At 49.5% G+C, this 18879-nt stretch overlaps 1 protein-coding gene and 1 pseudogene across 9 annotated transcripts in view; one reads left to right on the top strand and one right to left on the bottom strand.

Annotated features, from left to right (window-relative positions):
* LOC101130854 (multidrug resistance-associated protein 1) overlaps positions 1-18879 on the top strand; it is a 190068-nt gene that overhangs the window by 131072 nt on the left and 40117 nt on the right. For 4 of the 9 annotated variants that reach the window (XM_055365324.2, XM_055365323.2, XM_063699512.1 and 1 more), the window contains 4 exons: positions 771-947; positions 3973-4140; positions 7510-7693; positions 15932-15961. In XM_055365324.2, the coding sequence (XP_055221299.2) occupies positions 771-947; positions 3973-4140; positions 7510-7693; positions 15932-15961 (559 nt within the window). The remainder of the gene's footprint in view (positions 1-770; positions 948-3972; positions 4141-7509; positions 7694-15931; positions 15962-18879) is intronic. The other 5 variants (XM_063699510.1, XM_055365320.2, XM_063699513.1 and 2 more) reach the window with 3 other exon arrangements.
* Positions 11106-11582, bottom strand: LOC129527572 (large ribosomal subunit protein uL22-like; annotated as a pseudogene).

Genomic DNA, 18879 nt, shown 5'->3' on the forward strand with positions numbered 1-18879 from the left:
TTTAGCAAGGATATTTCCTCATAGATCCTTCCCGGATGTCTCAAACTAGGTCAGTCTTAATTTTTTTGAGACAGGATCTTGCTCTGTGGTCCAGGCTGGAGTGCAGTGGCATGGTGCAATCTCAGCTCGTGGTACCTCCATTTCCTGGGCTCAGGTGACCCTCCCACCACAGCCTCCCAAGTAGCTGGGACTACAGATGCACAGCGCCATGCCTGGCTAATTTTTCTATTTTTTTTAGAGATGGGATTTCTCTATGTTGCCCAGGCTGGCTTTGAACTCCTGACCTCAAGCAGTCTGCCTGCCTCGGCCTCCCAAAGTGCTGGGATTACAGGCATGAGCCACTGCGCCTAGTCAAGTTAGACTCTTAAAAAGTGTCATATATCTTTTTATCTTCACGTCCACGGTAAGTGTAATCAAGTAGTCTTCCATCACCTGAGGGACTTCCACTCTTTGGAAGCAAGGGTTTTGATCACCACTGTAGGCATTGAGTTAATAGCTAGCTACTAAGTAAATAACTGTAATCTTATCAATGAGGATATCAACTCTTTGACTCCTGATATTGGAGTCAGTAATTCACCTGCTGTGGGTTCTGATCCCAGCCCTGGCATCTGTTGTCTTTGTGACTCAGTTTCCCTCTTGCCAAAGCAATAGTTGTGATGAAAATGACTTGTGAAGGGAGGCCCTCCTAGCAGGCGGGTGGGCCAGCTGTTGTCTCATTGATCAGATCTGTCTGTGTGTCTGTCTCACCTCATTCTCCATTTGCAACTTAGGGCTCCGTGGCCTATGTGCCACAGCAGGCCTGGATTCAGAATGATTCTCTCCAAGAAAACATCCTTTTTGGATGTCAGCTGGAGGAACCATATTACAGGTCCGTGATACAGGCCTGTGCCCTCCTCCCAGACCTGGAAATCCTGCCCAGCGGGGATCGGACAGAGATTGGCGAGAAGGTCAGTATAGTTTGGATGTTGGCCCCTGAATCAGTCAGCTGTTGCTGTGTAACAAATGCTCTCACAATCTCAGTGGTCTGTGAGTCTGCTGCTATCAGCTGACCCGGCAGGGCTCAGCTGGGCGGCTCTGCTGGACGCTGCAGGCCTGCTGAACTTGGGTCCAGGCTGTGGGTGTGGCTCAGGTCTCCCTTACAGAGCTTTTGCTGGGGACCGGGGTGAGGGGTCCACAGCTTTCCAAAAGGGGGCTCTTCTCATGGTGGCAGCAGAGGCCCAAGATAGGCCCCTAAAAAAGCATGCAATGTCCCTTAAAGTATACTGTCCCTTCTACTCACAAAGCAAGTCACTTGGCCAAGCTCAAAGGCAAGGGACCAAGAAGGAAGTACATTCTACCTTTGTGGTCACATGACTGCAGAGTCACATGACAGAGGGCATGCTGTTGGGAGGAGGGGAGTCGATGATTCAGATGTTCACAGTCCCTGTCAAGATAGCCATAATACTGAAAATAGCACAATAGCTAACACTTACTGAGCATTTTCTCTTTCTTTTCTTTCTTTCTTTTTATTTATTTATTTATTTTTGAGATGGAGTCTCGCTCTCTTGCCCAGGCTGGAGTGCAGTGGCACGATCTCAGCTCACTGCAACCTCTGCCTCCCGGGTTCAGGTGATTCTCCTGCCTCAGTTTCCTGAGTGGCTGGAATTACAGGTGCATATCACCACACTTGGCTAATTTTTGTATTTTTAGTTGAGGCAGGGTTTCACCATGTTGGCCAGGTTGGTGTCTAACTCCTGACCTCAAGTGATCGGCTGGCCTCAGCCTCTCCAAGTTCTTTTTTTTTTTTTTTTTTTTGAAATGGAGTCTCTCTCTGTCGCCCAGGCTAGAGTGTAGTGGCACACTCTTGGCTCATTGCAACCTCCGCCTCCTGAGTTCAAGTGATTCTCCTCCCTCAGCCTCTTGAGTAGCTGGGACTACAGGCCCCTGCCACCACGCATGGCTAATTTCCGTATTTTTAGTAGAGATGGGATTTCGCTGCATTGGCCATGCTGATCCTGAACTCCTGGCCTCAGGTGATCTGCCTGCCTCTGCCTCTCACAATGCTGGGATTACAGATGTTAACCACCTCGCCCGGCCTATAACTTGAGTATTTTCTGTATGCTGGGAACTATGCTAAACATTTTACATGTAATTCTTCCTCACAGCAAGCCCATGGGTGGAATTTGTTGTTATACCTAGGTAATCATTGAAGAAAAGGAGGCACAGAGAGGCCAAGTGACTTACCTGAGGCCACACAGCCACAGAGCTGCAGAGAGCATGGTTCCTGTGTCCATGTTCTTACCTGCTCATTTTGTCATCTCTAAAAGGGCCATTCTCTGCCTCTCAACACTGCAGACCCTCCTTCCTGCTGTGCTCCATCCCCCAGGTTTTCCTGCTGCTTCTCAGCAACCCCCAGCCCCTGCCCACCTCCACACCTTGGTCTGAGCCTTCCAGGCCTGGGGTGCCTCCCCTGCTGCTTGCCTGGCCACTTTGCTCTGGCACCCCATGGTGGTCGTCTGGTGTATCCCCTCTTGGAAGACCAAGAGTGCAAAGCACTGGCCCATTTCTGTTTTTAGTTACAAGCCAGGGGCTCCGTCGGCTTTCTTACGTGGTGAATGATGTTTAAAAATTGAGATAAGTCTGCAGCTCCTTGGAAATAAGAAACGAATTATTGGCCGGGCGCGGTAGCTCACGCCTATAATCCCAGCACTTTGGGAGACCAAGGTGGGAGGATTGCCTGAGGTCAGAAGTTCGAGACCAGCCTGGGCAACATGGTGAAAACCCATCTCTACTAAAAATACAAAAAGTTGCCAGGCATGGTGCCGTGCACCTGTGGTCCCAGCCACTTAGGGGGCTGAGGTGAGAGGATTGCTTGAACCTGGGAAGCGGAGATTACAGTGAGCCAAGATTGTGCCACTGCACTCCAGCCTGGGCGACAGAGTGAGATTCTGTCTCCAAAAACAAAAAGAAGGCACGTGGCTGCCAGGACCCCACCTCAGTGCATGGGAGTCAGGGCAGGCATCTCAGGAGGGGCTGGGCAGTAACCTGTGATTTCCAGCCAAATAGGGAAACGACGTTGGCTTATCTGTCATGTTGGGAGCTGGCGCTGCTGCTGGTCCATGCATTGTCCTTCCTCCTGGTGACTGGGATGTGGGCTGGATTTCAGCGTCCCCAGGCCGGAGCCTTGCTTCACCTATATGTGGCTTTGCCGGACAGTGACAGATGCAGAGTAAGCTGGCAAACACGGCAGCTGTCACCAACAGCAGCAGTAACAATAATATGACCACGTCCACCAGCGCCTTCCATGAGACTAAGGGATCAGGGCCTTCCCACTGGTCAACAGGATTTGGTGCCGTCAGCCACCCTTCGCTGAGCACTCGCTCTGCGCCAGGTCCCCTGCTCAGCACCTCACGGGAGACTCAGGTTTTCTCTTTTGCCCAGTTGACAGGTGGGGCTAAACCCTGTGCCTGTGATCCCATCCTTGGTGGTGGTGGAGCTGGAGCCTGGCTCCAGGTTTGTGCAGGCGTGACCTCATGCCTTCAGCATCAAACTTAAAGAAGAGGAGGTGGGTGCAGCTCTGCAGGGCCTTCACCCGGGACCTGCTGTGTCCTGAGCAGGCTCTATGCCTTTCTTTCTTTCTTGTTTAAAGAGACAGGGTCTCATTCTGTCACCCAGGCTGGAGTGCAGTGGCCCAGCCATAGCTCATTGCAGCCTCGAACTCCTGGGCTCAAGCCATCTTCCCACTCAGCCTCCTGAACAGCTGGAACTACAGGCGCCCATCAGCAGACTTGGCTAATTTTTTCTTTTCTTTTCTTTTTTGTAGAGACAGGGTCTCCCTATATTGCTCAGGCTGGTCTCAAACCCCTGGCCTCAAGCAGTCCTTCCACCTTGGCCTCCCAAAGTTCTGGGATCACACCACACTCGGCCTGCTTCTATGTATCGTGAGTCTCAAGATTTCCCAGGAAACCCACTCCTGTGTATGTCTCTCCCCAGGGCGTGAACCTGTCTGGGGGCCAGAAGCAGCGCGTGAGCCTGGCCCGGGCTGTGTACTCCAACGCTGACATTTACCTCTTCGATGATCCCCTCTCAGCAGTGGATGCCCATGTGGGAAAACACATCTTTGAAAATGTGATTGGCCCCAAGGGGATGCTGAAGAACAAGGTGCCTGCTGGCGGGGCGGGGCTTGGTGTTGGGCCGTCTCGCCCTTTGGTTAAGTCAGAACGTGTCCCCTTTAGGAGTCCTTTACTTTCTCTGGCTTTCTTTGTTTTTAATTGGACTTTAAAGAACACATTTCTCATGCTTGTCTTGGAAGCCTTCCTAAGACAGCCGTCTTGTACTTGTCTTTATAGTGGTAAGTCCTCCGTGCAGAGTTAAATTCATTGCCTCTGCATGGCCAAGGGAGGCCTCTCTTCCTGATTAAGTCACAGGGCTGGCTTCTTAGCAGGGAATCCCACCCCAAGACATTGCCTGTGACCTAGCAGGCTGCGTTTTCTTACTTGAAGAGGTGTCTGTGGGTAGAGGGGTCGGAAAATTGCCACAACACCTTAACATGATAGGAAATAGTTCCTGTGTTCTTTTTATAGGGCAGTTGTGGTAATGGGTACACACTGGCTCTTTTTTTTCTCCCCCAATTTTATTTTTTTGAGGTGGAGTTTCGCTATTGTTGCCCAGGCTGGAGTGCAGTGGCATGATCTCAGTTCACTACAACCTCCGCCTCCCGGGTTCAAGCACTTCTCCTGCTTTGGCCTCCCAAGTAGCTGGGATTACAGGTGCCCACCACCACGCCTGGCTAACTTTTTGTATTTTTAGTAGAGTCGAGGTTTCACCATGTTGGTCAGGCTGGTCTCGAACTCCTGACCTCAAGTGATCTGCCCGCCTGGGTCTCCTGCAGTGCTGGGATTACAGGTGTGAGCTACCACACCCGGCTGTTTCCCCTGATTTTAAAACTAACACATCCCCATGGGGGGCATATAGACTAAGAAAAACATGAAAAACAAAAATGGAAGCAGTTACACACATTCCACTGGTTAGAGGTTTTGTATTTTTTTCAAGTCTTTTTGCTCTGTAAACTTTTTAAATAGGGTTATCTTGTTACACGTGTATATACAGGAAACATCGTGCTACATGATCTCTTGTAATCGTTCCCATACATACCTCTAACATTCTGTGTAAACATATTTTAAAATAGTACAAAACATTTTTGAAAATTACTAAGTAATACATGCCCATTGTAACAAAATTGAAAAGTACAAGAATATGGATATATTCTTATAATATGTGTGTGTGTGTGTGTGTGTGTGTGTGTGTGTGTGTGTGTGTGTGCATGTATGTAAAGTAAATAAAGCTGGGCACGGTGAGTAATCCCAACACTTGGAGGCCTAGACCAGTGGATCACCTGAGGTCAGGAGTTCGAGACCAACCTGGCCAACATGGTGAACCCCATCTCTACTAAAAATACAAAAATCAGCCGAGTGTGGTGGTGCATGGCTGTAATCCCAGCTACTCGGGAAGCTGAGGCCGGAGAATGTCTTGAACCCGGGACGTGGAGGTTGCAGTGAGCTGAGATTGCGTCACTGCACTCTAGCCTGGGTAACAGAGCGAGACTCTGTCTCAGAAAATATATATGAATAAAGTAAATAAAATAGTCCCTCTTCATCCTGCATCCCTAATCTTTAATTCTTCTCTTAGAGAGCAAGGGTTAGCAAATCTGGCCCACTGCCTGCTTTTTATATGGCTCTTGAGCTAAGAATGATGTGTGTATTTTTAAATAGAAGAAATCTAAACAGGAAGAATATTTTATGACATTTGAAAATCATATTAAATTTAGATATCAGTGTCCATAAATAAAACTTTATTGGAACATGGCCAATGTATTTTTTTTTTCTTTTTTTTCTGGAGACAGGGTTTTCCTCTGTTGTCCAGGCTGGAGTGCAGTGCCACAGTCATGGCATGGTAGCCTCCAGCTCCTCGGCTGAATCAATCCTCCTGCCTTCTGAGTAGCTCCTGGGACCACAGGCATGCAGCACCATGCCTGGCTAATTTATTGTTATTTTTATTTTGTGGAGACAGGTCTCACTATGTTTCCCAGGCTGGTTTCAAACTCTTGGCCTCAAGGAATCCTCCCATTTTGGCCTGCCAAAGTGCTGGGATTACAGGTGTGAGCCACCGCACGTGTCCTGTTCTTTAAAGCATCATCTACAGTACTTCACCTCGGCAGGGCTGAGTTGGTGCCATGGCAACTGTAAGATCCATAAAGCTGAAAAGATTGACCGTTAGCTGTTTAAGGAAACATATGCTGACTTCTATTAATAGTTTGATGAATGTCTTCCCACTTTCAGATTTGCAGATAAAATGTATGCATGTGCATATTTTGTAGTGGTTTTGGGGGTGGCTGACAGCGGGAGTTGTTTTAGAAAAAAATTAAGCCAGAGCTGGGCACGGTAGCGCATGCCTGTAGTCCCAGCACTTTTGTAAGCCAAGGGCGAATGGATCGCTTCAGTTCAGGAGTTCAAGATGAGCCTGGACAACATGATGAGACCCCTGTCTTGACAAAAAATACAAAAATTATGTGGGCATGGTGGCACGTATCTGTAGTCCCAGCTACTTGGGAGGCTGAGGCAGGAGAATCGCTTGAACCCAGGAAGCATAGGTTGCGGTGAGCTGAGGTCGCAGCACTGCACTCCAGCCTGGGCGACAGAGCGAGACCCTATCTCAAAAAAAAAAAAAAAAAAGAAAAAAATTAAGCCATTGGGCTGGGCGCAGCGGCTCACACCTGTAATCCTAAAACTTTGGGAGGCTGAGATAGGCAGATTGCCTGAGGTCAGGAGTTTGAGACCAGCCTGGGCAACGTGGTGAAACGCCATCTCTACTAGAATACAACAAAAAAAAAATCAGCCAGGTGTGGTGGCGGGCGTATGTAATCCCAGCTACGCGGAGGGAGGCTGAGGCACGGGAATTGCTTGAACCCGGGAGGCAGAGGTTGCAGTGAGCCGAGACCGTGCCACTGCACTCCAGCCTGGACAACAAAGTGAAACTCTGTCTCAAAAAAAAAAAAAAAGCCATTGCATACAAACTGTTTCGCTGTGGCACCATCCTTTTATTCCTTTACATACTTGTATGGTTCCCTCCCTACCTCTTGTCATTCAGGTTTTTGTTAAAAAATAACCTTCCCCATTACCTTTGTTAAAATTGCAAAACCTGCACACTTGGTACACCCGTTCCCCTTTTTGCTGCGTTTTCGCCATTCAGCAAGCACTATTCTACTAGTGTTCGTTTCTCCTGCAGCCCTTCCCCAGCTTTTAGCTCAGCACCTGAGGCGTGGCAGGCCCTTTGCACATGCATGTTACAGGACCACGTGCACAGGTTCAGCTGCTCCTGGATGCTGTTATCGCAGGTGCATGTCCCACCTTCAGACCTGAGTTTTGCCCGCCAGGTGTTCATCGGCTCATTCCTCCTTTAGTCTTCACTCTGCCAAGCTAGGCAGTCTCACACATGTGCACTGACGTGGCCGGGTGTCCCCTTTGCCCACAGACGCGAATCTTGGTCACGCACAGCATGAGCTACTTGCCGCAGGTGGACGTCATCATCGTCATGAGTGGTGGCAAGATCTCTGAGATGGGCTCCTACCAGGAGCTGCTGGCCCGAGACGGCGCCTTCGCCGAGTTCCTGCGTACCTATGCCAGCACAGAGCAGGAGCAGGACGCAGAGGAGAACGGTAGGGGCAGCCCCAGGGTTCCACCCGCTCAGCGTGTCTGGCAACTTGAAGGGCCACATTGGCCTCTTTGAGGTTGCCACCAGCCACTTGGGGAAGGCGGCTCATCAGGGCATGAGGGTGGGAGCTGGATGGAGCCCCCTAAAGAAGCAATGTGGAAAACCACCTTAGTCCCTGCAGCGCTGAATTGGGAGAGAGTCTCGGTGCTTTATGGCCAGGGGACGGGAGCACCAGGCTTCAGCTCAGCTGACCTCAGGGCAGGGTCTAGCGCCTTCCTGGAACATGACCTTGGACCTGATGAGTTTCAGGGTCCTTATGGCAAAAATGGGAACGATGATAATTAAAGTCCTGGCTCTCGGGGCTGAGAGAAACTGAGGACATACGTGACACAAGAGATGTGAGGGTTGTGAGGTGAAGCACGGAGTTAAGCTGGCAGGCTCGGGTTGGTGACGTCTGGGTTCAATCCCCGGCCGCTCATCTCCCCAGCTATGTGACCTCAGGCCTGCCCTTCAGACCCATCTGAGCTTCACTTTCCTCCCTCATAAAGCAGTTCAGCAGGGCCAGACGTGGTGGTTCCCAACACTTGTAATCCCAACACATAGAGAGGCTGAGGTGGGAGGATCGGATCGCTCCAGCTCAGGAGTTTGAGACCATCCTTGGTAGCATGGCGAAACCTCATCTCTACAAAAAATACAAAAAATTTGCCAGGCACAGTGGCTCACGTCTGTAATCCCAGCACTTTGGGAGGCCGTGGTGGGTGGATCCCTTGAGGCCAGGAGGAGTTCAAGACCAGCCTGGCCAACACACTGAAACCCCAACTCTACAAAAAAAAAAAAAAAATTCAGATGCTATTAAGTGCTTTGGAGGGGAAACAAAAAAGACAATGCCATGGGCTGAGGAGTGATGGGTGTCATTGTGGCAACTCAGGCAGGGGATAGGGAAACCCTCTCTGGGGAGGTTGCATTGGTATGGGAAGGAGCCAGCAGGGAGAAGATCTGGGAACAGTGTTGTGGGCAGAGGGAACAGCCAGTGCAAAGGCCTCAGGACCAGCATGAGCTCAATTTGTTTACAAAACAAAAAGGGTGGTGTGGCCAGACCATGGTGTGCCAGGACATGGGGGGCAGGAGTAGAGGTCAGCACAGTGATTGTCCTGCAGGGCCTTCCAGGTGGGTTTTGGTCTGACTGCCCTGGGAAGCCACTGAGTGTCAGAGAGGCAAAGTGACCAGCCCCAGGATACACAGCAGCTGCTGGCAGGGTTGGTTCTCAAGTTGGTCTCTGAGTTTCTCATCCTTTGCCTGGGGTGGGAGTGGGAGCTCCTTCTCTGCAGAGATCCTAGTGGTCTCTAATAAGTGCTTTTTTGAGATGTAATTCACACATGTAGGCTGGGCGCAGTGGCTCACGCCTGTAATCCCAGCACTGTGGGAGGCTGACACAGGTGGATCACCTGAGGTCAGGAGTTCGAGACCAGCCTGGCCAACCTGATGAAACCCTGTCTCTACTAAAAATACAAAAATTATCCTGGCATGGTGGCGCACACCTATAGGCCCAGCTACTGGGGAGGCTGAGGCAGGAGAATAGTTTGAACCTGGGAGGCGGAGGTTGCAGTGAACCGAGATCGTGCCACTACACTCCAGCTTGGGCAACAGAGCAAGACTTAGTCTCAGAAAAACAAAACAAAACAAAAATTCATACAACATACAATTAACCCACTTAAATCACACAATCCAACCATCACCACAGTCAGGTTTAGAACTTCTTTTAATCACCCCCAAAAGAAACCCCAATCCATCAGCCATGACTCCCTGTTTTCCCCAGCACCTCCCAAGCCCTAGGCAACCACTAATCTTTCTGTCTCTGTAGATTTGCTTATTCTGGACATTTCATATAAATGGCATCACAGTAGGTGGAATGTTGTGACTGGCGGCTTTTACACTTAGCTTGATGTTTTCAAGGTTCATCTATGTTGTAGCTTCATTTCCTTTTATTGCGGAATAATACGCCATTGTGCAGATAGACCATACTGTGTTGATCTGTTCACTGGTTGATGGACATTCAGGTTTTTTCCACTTTTTGACTCTTGTGAATACTGCTGTCATGAGCCCTGGTGGTTTTAAAGGAAAAGTTGGTGGCCAGGTGTGGTGGTTTGTGCCTGTAATCCCACCAGTTTGGGAGCCCAAGGCGGGTGGATCACTTGATGTTAGGAGTTCAAGACCAGCCTGGGCAGCATGGTGAAACCTCGTCTCTACTAAAAGTACAAACATTAGGTGGGATGGTGGTGCACACCTGTAGTCCCGGCTATTCGGGAGGCTGAGGTGGGGGAATCGCTTGAGCCTGGGAGTCAGGCTGCTGTGAGCCAAAATCGTGCCACTGCACTCCATCTGGCCTGGGTGACAGAGCAAGACCATGTCTCAAAAGACAGTTGGATTTTTGTTTCTTGCCAGTGCATGATAGCTGACATTCCCTTCAGCTTTTAAATTATTTGATTAGACTGAATTTCTGCATGTTCATTCCCTTGTGGTTGGGAAGTTCTACCTTGAGTCTAGCCTGTTTCTTCTTGCTGCAGAATCCCCCTTTGTCTGTCTCTCAGCCTGAGCAATGCATTGTTGCAACTTCTTCGTGACTTTTTCACTGACCTGCTTGGCAGGCTACTTTTAGGTGCCAATACCCTTTGTGCTCTCTAAATCAAAATGTGTGGGTTTAGCTGAATCTTTTGCCCAGCGTGAGGTCTGTCTCTCTACCCTTCCATCCAGGTGAGCAAAAAATGTCCTTAAATGTCCCCTTTCTTTCCGAGCTGCTAGAGTATCCAAGCAGTGTATACAGAACATGGAAGGCGGCCAGATGCTTTGTGATTTTTGTACACATCAGCACTTAATTTGGTGATGCAAATGCCGCCCACCACCCTGGCACCTCGTGCGTTCATTTTCCCAGTTTGACCTCCCCACCTCCTGCCTTTGAGGTTACATAGAAGTCCTCGGCAGTGGGTCTTACATCAAACTGGGGCACCCCCCTCTCTCACCACCCACCCTTTTCCATTGCTCTGGAGGGGCCCTGGCTATAAAGTCTTGACATCAGGGTCTGGTCTTGCCCAGCCTTAGCCAACTCAAAGCGCCAATGACCTTGGGTTTGTTTAAACCACATTTTTGGCTCTTCCTAAAGGGGAACTTTTTTCCTTGTTGGATTAATCAGCTCTTTTTTTTTTAGAACACCCAGGCTGAAGGGGTGCAGGTGTTGGTATTTGGTTTGGGAGAATCCTTGAGGGGGGATGGGCAGGAACCAGGCTTGTGAATGGGGCCATACCGACCTCTCTCCCGGGATATTCAGTTTACTGATTTCTAAGAAATATATCTTTTTTACTGTTTGTCTCCCTCTCTTTTTTTTTTTTTTAACTTTTAATGGCATTCTTTTTATTCCTAATTTATTCCCATGCCATAAGCTTTTGTTTCTTCAATTTCTTCTGGGATATATTTTTCTTCTGTGCAGCCTCCCCTTCTGATTTAGGAACAGTTTGTTCCCTTTCAGGCAGGATCATCTGGATGTGGCAGGGTGAGCTCACGTATGGGTTAATCCGACCGACCCTGAGCTCTGTAGGTCCGGCGACGCAACTTAGGTGCTTTCTTCAGTTGGATATGCTCAAGGACCAGAGAATCTGCATCTGAACCCTTAAGTTGAGTGTGACTCTCTGTATTTTTAAGCATGTGCAGCAGAAATTCAGTGCTCTTTTTGGGCCGCCGACCTTGTGGCCAGCCCCACTTCTTGGCCTGGGTACATCTACCAACTCCACCATTATAATGTCAGAATGGTACATGTTGTTTCTGTAAAGTGGCATCTTTCTGATACTTTGTGGCCTTTTGTATGTGCATACCTTTGATGGCCTGGGCGCTTTCAGGAGTGTTCTTTTTCTTTTTCTTTTTTTTTTTTTGAGACGGAGTGTTGCTCTGTCGCCCAGGCTGGAGTGCAGTGGCGCGATCTTGGCTCACTGCAAGCTCTGCCGCCCGGGTTCACGCCATTCTCCTGCCTCAGCCTCCCGAGTAGCTGGGACTACAGGCGCCTGCCACCAAGCCTGGCTAATTATTTTTGTATTTTTAGTAGAAACGGGGTTTCACTGTGTTAGTCAGGATGGTCTCGATCTCTTGACATCATGATCCGCCCGCCTCGGCCTCCCAAAGTGCTGGGATTACAGGCGTGAGCCACTGCGCCTGGCCTTTTTTTTTTTTTTTTGATACAGAGTCTCACTCTGTTGCCCAGGCTGGAGTGTAGTGGCACGATCTTGGCTCACTGCAGCCTCCACCTCCCGGGTTCAAGAAATTCTTGTGCTTCAGCCGCTCGAGTAGCTAGAGTTACAGGCATGTGCCACCACGCCCGGCTAATTTTTGTATTTTTAGTAGAGATGGGGTTTCACCATGCTGACCAGGCTGGTCTCAAACTCCTGGCCTCAAGGGATCCTCCTGTCTCAGCCTCCCAAAGTGTTGGGAAAACAGGCCTGAGCCACCATGCCCGGCCTCACAAGTGTTCTTAAGGTGAACACGAAGATTTGAACCTCTTGATCTGCATGATTCTGTGGTGTTTTCTGGATAAAGTGAATAGTGAACTATTTTCACAGATTGCCTCAAGCCCCTTAGGGGAACAAATTTTTAAGGGATTTAAAAAAATGGCTCATTAACCTTCATACCTGGAAGGTAAAACACATCTTCATGACTCTGGTTTCTTTCTTAGGAACTTAATACCTAGAGCAGTGGTTTTCCATCAGGGGCAAATTGCCCCCACCCTGGGGACAGTTGGCAATATTTGGAGACATGTTTGGATGTCAAAACTGGAGTGGGGTTTGCCCCTGGCAGGCAACCAGGGTAGAGGCCAGCGATGTCGCTAAACATCCTACAGCACTCAAGACGAATTCCCCCTTACCCTGCCCCCCGTGACAGGGAATCCGGTCGCCAGGACATCCAAAGCACCATGAGCAAGAAACCCTATGTGCTCCGACTTCACACTGCTGAATTCTTCCCTTGTCCTCTTGGGAGAAGGATCTTTATTCCAACAATGTGGCCATTTTTTTCTTTTAAAAAATTTTATTTATATATTTTTATGTTTTTTTATAGAGATGGGATATCACTCTGTTGCCCAGGCTGGTCTCGAACTCCTGGGCTCAAGCGATCCTCCCACCTTGACCTCCCAAAATGCAAAATGCTGGGATTATAAGCATGAGTCGCGGCACCTGGTCTGTGGCCATTTTTCAAAACCTTGCTTGAACCATCTGTTAACCTCATGGCAAATATTTTTCCCTCTTAAGTATTTACCGAGTTTTTCTTAATGATTATAAAAGCAACATGTGCTCATCGTAGACATTTGCAAACTACAAAAGAGTACAAAGAATCAGGAAAAAAGGTGGCTCATATCTGTAATGCCAGGACTTTGGTAGGCCAAGGTAGGTGGATCACCTGAGGTCAGGAGTTCGAGACCAGCCTCGCCAACATGGTGAAACCTCATCTCTACTAAAAATACAGAAATGTCAGGAGGCTGAGGCAGGAGAATAGCGTGAATCCGGGGGGGCAGAGCTTGCAGTGAGCCAAGATTGTGCCACTGCACTCTAGCCTGGGTAACAGAGCGAGACTGTCTCAAAAAAAAAACAAAAAACAAAAAAAAAACCTCCCGAAAAAGAACATCTTTCTGCCCTCACTGCCCAGAAGGGGAGCTGTTGTTAGCTTTGGCATCTTTTTCACCTGTCCTTCCTTCCTAGGCCTTTTCCCTTGACAAGATTGAGAGCATATCTTAGAGTTTTCTCATCTCCTGCCACCTTTTGATTTCTTTTCTTAACAATGGGCCATAAGCACCTCCCCAAGTTACACGAATTAGTTGTCAGCACAGAGCAGCTGCCGAGAGAGTTCATCAGACAGACCCCCACATTCCTTCTGGCTGTCCTCAGAGGCCGGATTTCTTCCTCTTTTGAGGATGAAGAGCTTTCTCTGCCGAGGCTGGGGGAGGAGGTCAGTGAGGTAGCCAGTGAATGCCGTTTTTGGTCAAAAATGAGGCGTTGACTATAAAGCTGTGAGTTGAATTCTTCCCTCCGGGGAGGCTGGCCTGCTGGGCCTTGCCCAGAGTTCCAGAACCTTCTTGAGTAAAGGCAGTGTTGGTGGAATAAACAGTGAGAGGGCTGGCAGTGGAATACACAGACCCGGGGCAGCACTTAACGTGGGTCAAGGGTAGAAACAGCACCTGGCTTGACAGCATCCAAAACCCAACACCTGGTGTTTGCATGAACTCAGTGACAGTCACTGAATTACAAGTTTCGTGTGTTTGCTTTAAAAAAAAAAAGAAAGAATTCTTGCTACTTTATAGCATTCTCCACCCTGGCCCCCAGCCTTCATTTCCCTCTTCTTCCCTGCTTTGATTTCTTTGTGGCACTTATTGCTGCCTGGAGTAAATTATGGATCTACTTGTTCATTTATTGTTTATCTCTTCCTTTGGAATTTAAGATCTGAGGGTTTTGTTTGTTTTGTTTTGTTTGTTTTGGGAGTCTCACGCTGTTGCACAGGCTGGAGTGCAATGGTGCAATCTCGGCTCACTGCAACCTCCACCTCCTGGGTTCAAGTGATTCTCCTGCCGCAACCTCCCAAGTAGCTGGGATTACGGATGCCTGCCACCACGCCTGGCTAATTTTTGTATTTTTAGTAGAGACGGCATTGTGCCACATTGGTCAGGCTGGTCTTGAACTCCGGACCTCATGTGATCCACCCGCCTCAGCCTCCCAAAGTGCTGGGATTACAGGCATGAGCCATCGTGCCCGGCTGCTCTGAGGGCTTTTTGGTTGTCTCTTCATCCCCAGGACTAAGAAAAGAGCCTGACACATAGTAGACACTCAGTAAATGTGTTAAATGAGTGGATGAATCGCGCCTTGGCTGTTCAAGGCATGTCCTGCATAAGCAGTGGGCAGGCCGGAGGGGTTTGGATGTTTACACTGCAGATAAATACCTCAGACTAGGAGAAAATAGGAGTGGATTTCACCCCCTCTCAGGTCTGCTTTAGAAAGCAGCTTTGTCAGTCCTGCCTATGAGAGGCGCCCCTCTGGCAATGGGAAATCAGCTCTGTTTCTTGACTTGACTATACACTTGTCAGTCTGCCCATCTGTCTGTCGGGTGTGTACAGAGTGCCTGCTGTGTGCCACAAGGCCACCTGGTACGTGAGCCTCTGTGTGGAATGGTGCCCCCCACGTTGAGTTGTGCAGTGTGCATCCTGTGTAACTGCACTTGGCCACCTGCTGTGCCAGGTGCTGGTAATACAGTGATGGATAAGACCCACTTCATGCCCTTGAGAGCTCACAGTCTGATGGGAGAGACAAACACCAAACAATTAAGGGTATCATAGTGCTAAATGCAGTGATGGAGGGCTGCTTGAGGGCCTGGGAAATCACAGAGCAGGAGTCCCCATCCCAGCCTAGGAGGGTCCAGGGTGATATCTGGGCTAAGTCACCTTTTCTTCTCCTCTTGGGCACATGTGCGTCTGGCTCTGTGTGGGGCCAGCCCCTCTCAGGAGCAGTCTCTGTCCTCAAAGGGGCTGGAGCTGATGCCCATGCCACCTCCCAGTGTCATGCCTGGCTTACCTACTGTAATACTTTATTTCTTTTCCTCTCCTGTGTAAAAACAAGCCTGAAGACTGAAGGTTGGTCTGCATTATTTGTTTAGCTCTATTTATGGTTAAACACAGTTATGACTTTGGCCAGGCATGGTGGCTCACGCCTGTAATCCTAGCACTTTGGGAGGCCAAGGCAGGTGTATCACCTGAGGTCAGGAGTTTGAGACCAGCCTGGCCAACATGGCAAAACCCTGTCTCTACTAAAAATACAAAAATTAGCCAGGTATGGTGGCGGGCACCTGTAATCCCAGCTATTTGGGAGGCTGAGGCTGGAGAATTGCTTGAACCTGGGTGGTGGAGGTTGCAGTGAGCTGAGATCACGCCACTTCCCTCCAGCCTGGGCTAAAGAGTGAAACTCTGTCACAAACAAACAAACAAAAACCCAACACAGTTATGACTTCGGAGAAAGGGGTTGGTCTTGGGCAGTGTGCTTGTCCCGGATCCACCCAGCACGTGTGGGATGGGGAAACTGATGCACAAATGGAGCAGACCCTTCAGCCATTCTTGCCCCTCCCCCTTTAGAAAAGACAGTTCCTTCACTCCTTTATTTAGATAGGGGCTTAGGGTGGGAGTTTTGCTTTGCTTCTTAACAATATCTTGGGTCTTCTGAATTCCCAGGCAGCACAGTGATGGACGAGGAGGAAGCAGGTCAGTACTGCCCGGGTTGGAGCTGGCTCGGCTCATAGAATGAGGCCAGAGATGGGCCGAGACTGTCGCTGCATGTCTGGGGAGGTGCCGTCAGATGTCTGTGTTTTCACCCCTCCGGTTGTTCATTGGTTCATTTAGCACACATTTACTGAGTACCTACTGTGTGTCTGGCTTTGAGGCTGGCACTGGGGGATACAGCCTGAGTCCCCAGATCCCTTTATTGTCACTGATGACCTTGGGTAAGCTTTACTGTTTCATGCATCACGTTACCGTGACCAGCATGCCTTGAGGGGACCATGCTTATGAAGTGCCTGGCACACAGTGGATGGACAATAAATGGCAACAGTTTGATTGTGAGCCGCCACGCATACATCCTGGGGCACAGTCAAGACACACATGGGCCCAGACAATGCAGGGTGATCAGCGCCTGTTGGGGAACTGCAGCAGGTGGTGGTGGGGACCCTGAAGAGGGATGTCGCCTAGTGGAATTCCAGTGGCCAGACTGGACCCATCCCTCCTGCCTTCTGCAGTGTGTGGCTTAGGGTCCCAGCCAAGGGCTTTTTCGTAAGCAGCAGAAGCTGAATCTGGCCACCTTAAACAAACAGAGGGTGTTTCCTGGAAGGATACCAGGTAACTCATGAATCAAAGGCAGAGCTGAGCAAGTAGGACTCAGGAAATGGGAACTCTGGGAGACTAGACTCTTTTAGGACAGGTGAACTTGAACTGTCTTTGGTCCTTGTAGACCACTGATGACAGTTCAAATCCTGGGAGAGGGGCTTTTATGGGGTGACCTCAGACAGTGCCCACCTTGGCTGGGGGAATCTGAGGCACCCTGATTGACAGGCCCACCAAGGCTGTAGGAAGAGGGAGAGCTGATCCCTTCAAAAAGCCAACAGGGGGCCAGGCGCAGTGGCTCACACCTGTAATCCCAGCACTCTGGGAGGCTGAGGTGGGTGGATCACCTGAGGTCAGGGGTTTGAGACCAGCCTGGCCAACATGGTGGAACCCCTTCTCTACTAGAAATACAAAAGAATTAGCCAGGCACAGTGGTGCATGCCTGTAATCCCAGCTTCCTGGGAGGCTGAGGTGGGAGGATCGATTGAACCCAAGAGGCAGAGGTTGCAGTGAGCCAAGATCGCACCACTGCAATCCAGCCAGGGCGACAGAGAAGACCTTGTCTCAAGACAAGGAAAAAAAAATGCTGAGAGGATGGTCGACTAACCGATGTTCAGATTCCTCCTCTTAGGTGCTTGGTCCTCCTCCATGCAGAGTGGAATTTTCCAGCTGCCCAGTTCGACCTGTGGGCTAATTGGTGGGTTGAGAGGGTAAGACAGCCTTAGCGAGCACTGCATGCCTGCAGAAGCTCCCAACTGACCATGGTGGCTGCGCTCAGTGAGGAACAGGAGAAGTGAAGGCTGAGGCTTATAGGAGGGTGGCCTGAGGCTGCTGGTAGGAGAGGGGGGGCTCTCTGCGGCATGCAGCCTCCAGATGGGGGTCCCTGGGAGTGTTCTGGAACATTCTCATCCCTGCACAGAGAAAGATGGTTAAGGGCATGGCTGGTTCCCAGTGTCACACATGTGTGTGAGGACTGGCTGCATGGGAAGTCCTACTTGGTATCATTCTTCCTTCCTGGGTGATGTGGCTATTTGTGTTTTGTTTGTTTGTTTTTTAGTTTAGTGTTTAGTTAGTTTAGACAAAACAAAACAGATGCTTACATTAAAGGGAATGTTTCAAGCAGAGTTTCTCAGTTCCTGGCTGTGCCTAGAATTCTCTGTAGAACCTGTTTAAAAATGTATTTAGTAATAAGCAGCACGGGGGTCGCCATCACTGAACAATTGCTGTGCCAGGCACTGCGTGCAGTCTCGTTTCACCCTCTCGCAAATGAAGGTTGGGTCTGCTGTTCCTGTTTTGCAGATGTGGAAGATGAGGCTCAGACAGATCTATCATTTCCCCAAGGGGCACAGCCAGGAAGTGAGAGAACACTTCCCACATATCAGTTCCTGGAGCGTGTTCTAATCGAGACTCACAGCAGGGACTGGGCTGGACACGAGGGCACCTGCTCAGTTTTTAACTTTAATTTTTTGGTTTTTTTTCTTTTATTCGTGTTTTTTAGATTTTTTTTATTTTTATTTTTTATTTTTTTTTGAGACAGAGTCTCGCTCTGTCACCCAGGCTGGAGTGTGGTAGCATGATTTCAGCTCACTGCAACCTCCGCCTCCCGGGTTCTAGCGATTCTAGAGCCTCAGCCTCCCGAGTAGCTGGGATTACAGGCATGCACCACCACGCCCAGCTAATTTTTGTATTTTTAGAATAGAGATGGGGTTTTTCCATGTTGGCCAGGCTGGTCTTGAACTCCTGGCCTCAAGCGATCTGCCCGCCTCAGCCTCGAAAGTGCTGGGGATTACAGGTGTGAGCCACCGTGCCCGACGGCCACCTGCTCATTTATAAAGCCCCCCGTGACTCATTTACAACCAAGACTGAGAATTCCTGGCAGGGAGTGCCTCCCTGCTTCCAGGAATGATCTGCAGCCCCCTCTTCCCTTCCAGGTGTGTCTGTGTCTCCCTGTGGCTGTTTCTGCAAGATCTTGCATTTTTGAGCTCTGGTTTTATTCGTGTCATCACCCGAGCATGTTCCCAGGGTCACCCTGACCATGCTGCTGGCTGCATATTTATCCCTTTTGTATCTTCTGTCCTGGGTCCTCTCCCACCTTCTCTGGGGTCAGCCCTGTGGTGCCTTACATTGTGCTCCTTTCTCTCCTGGCACCAAAGAATGAGGCAGTCAGTGCAGAGTGGGGGCAGTAGTCATCATCATCACTGAGTTATTGTGAACCGGGAAAGAGATATGATCTGTTTTGACACGACACACGGTGCCCGAGTGCACTTGATAAATGTTGGCTGTCATTGTCATTGTTGATGTTC

The sequence above is a fragment of the Gorilla gorilla genome, chromosome 18 (assembly GCF_029281585.2).
Source record: "Gorilla gorilla gorilla isolate KB3781 chromosome 18, NHGRI_mGorGor1-v2.1_pri, whole genome shotgun sequence".
In the NCBI taxonomy this organism is placed as follows: Eukaryota; Metazoa; Chordata; class Mammalia; order Primates; family Hominidae; genus Gorilla; species Gorilla gorilla.